General features: G+C 40.1%; 1 protein-coding gene across 4 annotated transcripts in view; it reads left to right on the plus strand.

Moving 5' to 3' along the window:
- The window catches only part of LOC116377349 (paired amphipathic helix protein Sin3a-like), a 10,677-nt gene extending 1,748 nt beyond the window's left edge, over positions 1-8,929 (plus strand). For 2 of the 4 annotated variants that reach the window (XM_031838966.1, XM_031838964.1), the window contains exons 2-6: positions 3,568-3,784; positions 4,034-4,231; positions 4,573-4,679; positions 5,533-5,638; positions 7,113-8,929. In XM_031838966.1, coding sequence (XP_031694826.1) covers positions 3,568-3,784; positions 4,034-4,231; positions 4,573-4,679; positions 5,533-5,638; positions 7,113-7,175 — 691 coding nt within the window. In that variant the 3' untranslated portion in view covers positions 7,176-8,929. Of the gene's footprint in view, positions 1-1,018; positions 1,638-3,567; positions 3,785-4,033; positions 4,232-4,572; positions 4,680-5,532; positions 5,639-7,112 lie in introns of those variants that run through there. The other 2 variants (XM_031838967.1, XM_031838965.1) reach the window with 2 other exon arrangements.
- Positions 8,930-8,939: the final 10 nt, after the last annotated feature.

Consider the following 8,939-nt stretch of genomic DNA (forward strand, 5'->3'; position numbering starts at 1 on the left):
CGCCGCCACAGCCCGCAGTGCGTTGTCTTGCATGCTTTTGCACAAAACTTGAAAACCGATACTTTTTAAGCTGTTGAAAAAATAAATCCTATATTGTGCGTTAAAAAAAAACAGCTGTATTTGTTTTTGTCAAATGCTGGTCGGCTGGTGCATGTGTTTTTTTTTGTTTTTTTTTTGCAGAAAGGCACGCAATTGTGTGGTAAAAACCCAGGCTATAGTGGAGTACTACGTGTGTGTTTGTATGCTGCAGCCGACGGGCGCTGCTGAGTCCGCTGCCTGGGCTGGAATGAGGAATCCCGAGCTGGCTGTTGCAGCTCCGCCTGTCGTGGGCGATGGTTTATTTTGGAAGTCCCACCTTTTTGGGATTTGCAACGACGGTCGGATGCGATGATTGGCTGAAGCGTCCACAAAGAGGCGGGACACGAGTGCAAAAGCGGACTCCCTCCTACAAAGTCACGTGTTTCCAAACCCCAGGAAGTAGCTCGTTGTAGATAGATGTTGATATATCTGATGAACTCTAAATAGAGCCAATCACAGGGCCTGGTGATTTGATGTGGTCTACATGGTTAGTGTAAGTCAAGGAGGTACTGTATTATGTCGTATTGGTACAGCAATAGGTTTGGTTGACTAGATGAGTGTTGAAAGTAAGCATATAGTGAATCTATATATACAAACAGGTATGTAATACACACCGGGATGGATTATCAAGGGCCACAAGGTGATGATGTTGTGTCCTGAAATGAGCCGATGGGTCAAAATCTAGTTTCAAGACCTTTTATTAAAGGCCCTCCCAAATAAGTTTATCAGGTCAAGAAAATAATAACCATAATAGTACTTTAAAATACATATCTATCCATTAGTATGTTATTAAAACATGGAGGGTGTGAGTTTGTTTGTGTATACTGTGAGAGAAGGCACAAGATACTGCAGTTGCCCAGTATGGAAGTCAAAAAGTGCATTTTTCCCTTAAAGTTTGATGTGCATTTTAACTTTAACGTATAATCCAACTCTATTATTATTATTATTATTATCACTATAGAAATACAAAATATCCCTCAGGAATATGTTAGATGTGAAGCAGACTTGTGTAGGATAAAGAGGTATGTCACTCTTTCAATAGAAAAAAACCCCACAAAGTCAAATTTAAAGACGCATTAACATTGCACGGGGGCCTTACAGTTACCTTAAATGTTATACTCACCAAACATAATACAGGCGGGACTGTTCACACCGCTGGTATTGTCGCGCTTCAAATCAAAATGGGCGTGCATGGTGGCGGTGCGAGAAAAATTATTGATTGACAGTTCAAACTCACAACCCGGGTTCATTGCCCCGCCCTTCCGTGGCTGCGCTGATCGAACTGACCAATAGCGCCCGCCTGGGGGCGGGTCCATATTTATATGAAAACCCCGCCTCCCTCCCAGAGCTAACCGAACGGAGATTGTTTTCCTCTCTCGGGGAGAGATTTTCACTTTGCAGCCTCACAGCTTGAATTGTTTATTTTAAATCCACACGCCACTGATAAGTTGCTTTTCGCACATACGTCACTTTGGCATCTTCAGGTGCAGCGGTTAACCCACAAATAACGGATTATCAAAGCATCATTTGGGATCTTCAGCTTGCTATTTGGGAGAGGGGTGAGTTCAGCTGAATTCATTCAGCAAGCTAGCACAGCTATAGCTACAGACCAACCGTTAGCAGACGTTTTAAGTGCACCACACAGAGAATCGGCTTCTCTTTGCTTGTCACTCACTCGTAACTAGACCCGATAGGAGTTCTCTTATGAATCGATAGCTAACACTTGCTCCAGATTAGCCTGTTTCAGCAAACCATGTCGCGAACGGCTAGCTGCATGTGCTTAGCCCCTGTCGGCGCTACTCATGTTGTTTACATTAGCTAGCTAGCAGCTAACTGGCAGCTCACAGACCCTGTCGACAAAACGAGTTATCGGTGTGGATAATATAAAAGAAAATGCTTTCGTATACTTTTAAGCTGCATAGGCAGCCAGGCGGACAGTAAGTCGGCTACTTTTTCCTGCTTACCTGTCTAAAATGGGAGTTTAATTTTGCGGTAACCTCCTGCACCACGCTCTAAATGGCGGGCGTGGGGAAAGCGTCGCGCTGTAACTCGAGGTCGGTGCTTGTGTTGCCAGGCCATAAAGGGGATGGTGAATCGCCGCGGTCGACTAACTGTTATTAGCATGTAGCTAACGGACATAACTATATTTGTCTGTACGTGACTATAACGTCACTACACCATGTGGAGTTGAAGGTTTCTATAAATAATGCAGCCTCGCTTTCTTTCGGAGCGATACTTTTTGTTGGTGAACAGCTTCACTGTCGGAAGCGTCTCAAGTACACTTCAGTGAGACAGCCATTGTGTCACTTCTGCTCGATATTTTGGGTAATGCAACGTAATTAATTCTTCTCCCGTCGGTTTTTTTTTTTTAAAGCTTTGTCTTTCTTAACGCAATTCATTCAGATGCTTATGGAGTTGTTGCTGTCTCGAGGAAGTTGTGAATGGGAGACTGACTCCGACGCTCCTACAGCACCTGTTTGTTGCATCGGTGACGTAGGCGGTCTGTAAAACTCTGTCTCCGCAGCCAATGAAATGCTTTCAGTGCAAGTTCACAGTCAGATGCATTTAGTCATCGCTTTAGCACTGAATGAGCAAAGAGATAAAATAAAAGATTTTTACATTTAGGTTATGCAAGATAGTTATTCTTTATCATTTGTAAACCTAAAGCTGTTTGTGACATTTTCACAGTTTTGTTTTTGCAAGTTCTGTAGTTCTAAAGCCTTTAAATAATGAAACGATTATTTATAACAAGGAGGATAAAATGTATGAACGGTAATAATGCCATGATCTTTAAGTAGGCCTTTCTGAGATTGTCCCCTCTTTTATGAAATAAAAGTTAAAATGTCCAAATAAAGAGATTATATACACAAAAGCTGTATATTGTTGTTTCCCTAACTGCTTACTTTTTCCTAAATACCTCCCTCCAACCTGCTCATGCACACACAAAGTCTCCTTGTTTTGCATACTGTTGCTCCTCCATCTCTGCAGCCGTCCTTTGGTGACGTAGCTGCTCTGTTGTTACGTACATAGCAGGATGGAGCTATTCAGCACATCTCCTGTGTGTACTATTCTAGGATTGGTGTTACCAGAGAGTCTCAGGACTTCTGCAAAGAAAAGTGTAATCAGACACCCACACACACTTAATCTTAAATCAGCGAGACCTAGTTCCCCCAAAAAAGTTCCAAAAATATAACACAAACTGACAAGTCAATGAATCAATATGCGCCTTGTAGTTCACCTCTGTGAACCCTCAGGCGTCTTTGTGCCACTAACAGCATTGGGTGTTTCATTGGCTTTATTATTAGAGACCACGGACTCATTTTCTTCCCAAGCCAAACAACAGAAATGGCACAGTGTGTATCCATAAATTCACAGCTTAAAAAATGACTGCCACATCCCTTCAACAAAGTATTGAATGACATCTGATGATTTAATGGATTCTGATGACTGCCAGTGTGAAATACGGTCCATATGCTTGTTTATTCGCAGGTCTCTCAGCTCTTACGAGAATGAGTTCATAATGAAGCGGCGACTGGAGGATCAGGAAACGGTTTTTGCGTCCCAGCAGCGGCGCCTCGTTGGCAACCCGGAGGCATTCCAGCATCGCGTCCTGGCCCCCGCTCCAGCCCCGGCTGTGTATGAGGCCGTGTCTGACAACATGCAGCCCACAGCAGGCGTCCAGTACTCCGTCCCCCAGGGATACCAGGTATACTCTGACTTTTAGATTTAGAATTAGGTCAAATACAGCAGTTTTAAGTCACCCGTTGCTCAGAACTTAGGCTGTCCTTTTAAACGTTTGTGTTGCCTGTCAGAAACTGAAGCTCTGTTTTTTTTTTTTTCTATAAGCCATCAGAATGCCTCACTTTTTATGAAGATAAATAACTGTACATACATATTTTCTGTGGTGATTCTTACCAGATATACTAAAGTTAACTACTTGCCGTCATTGTCATAGGTGTCTCTGCTTTCCCAGGTTCCCACCGTGGCCCAAAACAGTGGCGGGCATGGGCACACCCCGAACCCAGCCGTCCACGGCGGGTCCCACCACCACAGCCCGGCAGTCCAGTCACATGGGCCCTCGGTGCTGTCAGGGCACAGCCACACAGCTGCTCCACAAGCCTCCGCACAGGGCCAGCAGTTCCAGAGGCTCAAGGTCAGTCAGCCCGTTTTATTTTGACAGATTCTTACAGTCCAACGGAAAACCTGCCGATGTCAAGGAATGTCCATGCCAGTGAAAATAAATATACAGACGGTTCATCTGTATCACAGATTTTCCCCCTTAACCCTAGTTGGTTTTGTGGTAAATTAAAAAAGTGATGGTTGGGTAAATGGTCACTGTTGATTTGTTAAATGAAGTTTTGGTTCTTTTACTGTATACATGTTTCATATCAGAATCAGGTCACTGCTGCCAAAGTAAACGTAGAAGTAAACGTCAGATTGGCAGGTTGATGAAATTGACTCTAAAATGGACTTCTCCTCTTCTCTGTCCCAAAGGTAGAAGACGCTCTGTCTTACTTGGATCAAGTGAAACTGCAGTTTGGCAACCAGCCTCAGGTCTACAATGACTTTCTGGACATAATGAAAGAGTTCAAGTCTCAAAGGTGAGGAAACATTTTCATTTTACAGAAAAATACTGTGTTACTACGAGGCACAGCCAAAGTCAGTCAACCCAGTGTTCAAAATCTACATTTCATGAGTAATAACTCGTTCAGTCCTACCTTGATCAACATTGTCATGGTAAGTAATTTCTACAATTCAGTACTAATAATAGTTGATAACAATAGTTTTACTTCAAACAAACTTCCCATTAAAGCACTAGCTACCCCTCCACTAACAGTTCCACAAGAACAGTGTTGTTGAGACTTTTGTTCTGCAGCAGCTAAAAGCATTGTTTTGTCATTTTGTGAATGCTCAGAGAGCACGATAACTAGAAGCTGTGCATGACTTTGTGTGAGTTTGAGGATTTAGTCCTAACTTTTAGTCATCTTTAAAGTCGTGTCATCGAACAGCTGAATCCATAATAGAGTAGAATAGAATCTAAAGGCAGGTTCATCCTTTTCCGAATAAGTGTACCAAAATGTACATGTAGAGGCTCCTCAGTCGGTCCTACCATCGCTGATACGCCCTTTCTGAAGAATTCAAGCTTTGTTGGACTGCAAGATTGGTTCTCTTTGATGGCTTGTGTTTTCTAATACCTGTACCAGGTGCTGATAAGGTTTGATAGAGTAAAAAGGAAACGACAGAATATAGATTCAACAATCGTTCACTGACTTATAAATGACTTATTCATTCCTACACTGTGGACATGATTAGACAGACGAGCCAACTTACATTTGTTGAGTCATTGAGTTATTGCTGTAGTCATTTGAAACAGCTGCACTCAAATTACAGAAGTGATTGGCAGGATGACAGTCAGGGTACATTTTAATTCATTCATTCATTCCCCCCCCCCAGTATTGACACCCCTGGGGTCATCAGCAGAGTGTCACAGCTCTTCAAAGCTCACCCCGACCTCATCGTGGGCTTCAATACCTTCCTGCCACCTGGATACAAGATCAAGGTCCAGAAACCTGTTGCTGGGTGAAAAAGAAAAAGTGTTCTTTGCTACAGAATTCATATTGAATTTGCTTGTGGTGAAGCATTTTTAAGGCTGCCATTATCATGCACTCTGATTTTAGAATTATTTTTCCTTTCAATTTATTTAATTTTTCTATTGTATTCGATTACCCAGGATATACAGTTATCTACATTCATTCTATATTTGTTTTATTATAACCTATTACTTTATCATTCGTATGACTATTTCAATCAAGCTATACTGTATTAAATACAAACTATGTCAACGTATACTTTCATAAAGCTGTGTTTTTTTGGCTTACTAAGCTGATTTATCGGTAATTTAATGTTACTCGTTTTCCATTAAGCATTTGTTGAAATCACAGTTTGACTGTCTTGTATACTGTCAGGCATTTATTGAGAATAAAAGACGGGTATGAATAAAAAGAGTATCGTAAAGACAAAAAAAATAAAGAAAACGTACAGTATGGAGAGATAAGAAGTTAAAACAAAATCAATAGGTGAACTACAATGGGTGAAGTATGAATCAGGAATAAGATCAGTTGTTGTTTTATTTATATTTAATAATCCAGACAAACTCTGTGTTGTCTAGACAAAAATGTATTTCAAGCTACGACACATCCGACTCTCAATCTAACCTGAACCAAATTCACCTCATTTCAGGGCTAGATAATGAATACCAGTCATTTCGGCTGACAGCTGAAGGTCCAAAGCATCACTTTCCTCTTGAAATGCAGAGGTGGCGGCTCAGGGAACACTCCCACACTGCAGCGTACTTAACAAGTACTGTGAATTTGACTGTTGGGTTTCCCACCACACCAAAGTGAGCAGTGTAAGCAACGGTGTTAAAAAAGGAGTACCCACAAAACGATGTGTACTCCCAGTGTGTTGAAACACTGCAACCGTGAAGCATGCTGGGAGCTGAATTCAGCAGCATGTGGGCATTTCTCTCTCAACAATGCTTGTTCTTGGGTGTGGTACGATGTCCTCGGGGGAAACCATTGCTCTTTGTATGTTGCATTATCCCTGTATGGCACTGCGTCACAGGCCCTGAATCCTACACCTGATGGTATGTTCACAGAACAAGAGCGATTCATTCGAGATCCAAAACCTCTAATCTTCCTCCTAAAATTAAGATGTTGAAACCAGGGAAACAAACCTCGAATCAAGAATTCTGTTTATTGATGCTACTGCTGAGCCTTTGACTGCATAGATCTGGAAGCAAGTATAAGTTTGAAATCTTTGAAACTTTACATTTTAACCACATGAGACTTAACTTAGTAGTTTTTGAACTGATGGGGACGTTCATGAATGCACAACCTAATATCAAGAACGCCTCAATTCTTCAAATTGAGAATTTGTAATTAGACAGAAATGTAAAATTGTGGACAGCTCTTTGACAAATCAACTGTGAATAAGTTTCTCTTCATAAAGTATTTTTTTTTTTGCATCTGCAGGAAAGTGTTCAAGGATCACAAAGTCAGCCTCCCACCAGAATGGAGCTGCTCCATCGTGTATGAATGGATTTACTAACCTTCTAGAAGGAGCAGTCTCATTATGTGTGTGTTTTCATAACTGTAGTCTACAGAAGAGGGTTCATCAAAACTACAATCATAGAAACAAGCAACGTTCCCGATTTCACCATTGTGTTGCCTTCGGAATAGCAAAAGCAACGTTTTCAAAAGATTTTTACTGCTCATCTTAACGAATCTATTTAATTTCTCTTAACTTTTCTTTAAGTGCATTTAGTGTGATTGTTTGATAGCAAGTGATTAAAGCAGATGTTTACCGAACAACCCAACCTTAAGGTGAAGAGAAAAGGCATCTCTTCCATTACTTTCATTAATGGTTTAAGTAGAGCATTAGCCACTCTTAACAGTGATAATTGTTCCAGTCTATTTTCATTTAATTGTATTACAGTTGCATCTACGGAATACCACCCACCGCCGAAACTGCTTACAAAGGTATCTCGAGCAAAGCTTCTTTTAAACCGCAGTAAGAGATGAAATTAATGTCAACAAATTAAAGAAAATCTTCTGAATAATGCGTGTTAAGATAAGTATTATCTTGTGGTGTGGTAACTTGAACTAAGTGGTTATGAAATTAAAACAGTATTTAAAAAAGGCTTTAGTTATTTTATAGATGCACAAATACACACCAAACAATTTGCATTTATTTTAACAATTTATATTTTATATTTATGATTCTATATTTAATATTTATTAAACATATCTGCTGCAATGTATGCACATATAAAATGCAAGGAAGGGCCAGCACAATGATATTTTATTATATTTTAATATATATTATAATTCATATAAATAAAAGGTTTATGTGGGGGAGAAGCTGACGAGCAAAATGAATTAGGGCAAAGACAAATACTGAGGCATTGTTGGAGTGAACGTTACCTTTATGATATTTGACAAGTGCAATTAATGTACAGACAGTGGTGGAAGAAGTACTCATATTTTACCTATAAATAAAAGCAGTCATAACATCTTGTTTATATGTTTACTTAGTAAGTAAATGTAACGAAGTAAAACCAAAATACTAAGTATGAAAATATCAAAGTAAAAGTTCTTATAATACAGAATGACCCGTTTCAATACATTTTCAAAATATTATATGTGTATACATATATTATATAGATCTCATTGTATTATTACATTATTATCATTGACATGTTAGCAGCATTGTAATGATGTAGCTGAGTCTAATTAAAATGAAGCCTGACTGACAGGTTAAAATTATAATGCATCATATTTTATTTAACTTGTTTTTGTATATTCAATCCTGATTATGCCAACTCACTACAGCTGTCCACAAAATGTAGAAGTGGAGTAGAAGAATAACACCTAAATAAAGAACAAGTACTGAAGCACGTCAGCTGAGTAAATGTACTTGATTACTTTCCGCCACTGTTCCCAGTCCTCTGCTCCCCCAGTACAGATGTTGAGTTTAGACGATAGTCATGGAGACTCTTCTGTTGTTTCTCTGGCGCTGCCTCGGTTTTAGCGGGTGATATTCAAAATAAAATGACGCGTGTACTAGTGTGCGCCAATGCCAACGGAGGGGGGCGTCTCCAACTATTTTGTTACAAACACGAATCCGGAGTAAGGAGTCTTTTTCCTGGGTATGTAACAGCTGGTTAAACTAAACAATATTAACAGTGTTGCCGATGTAACAAGTGAACGATGTTTGTGTCGAAGCGCTTTGTGGGGCAGTCGCGCCTCCGTATGCTTTTTGTGTCCTTAAATTAATTGAAGGGGGCTTTTTTTTTTTTT

This window comes from Anarrhichthys ocellatus, unplaced genomic scaffold (assembly GCF_004355925.1).
Source record: "Anarrhichthys ocellatus isolate YVR2014 unplaced genomic scaffold, GSC_Weel_1.0 scaffold1147, whole genome shotgun sequence".
NCBI lineage: Eukaryota > Metazoa > Chordata > Actinopteri > Perciformes > Anarhichadidae > Anarrhichthys > Anarrhichthys ocellatus.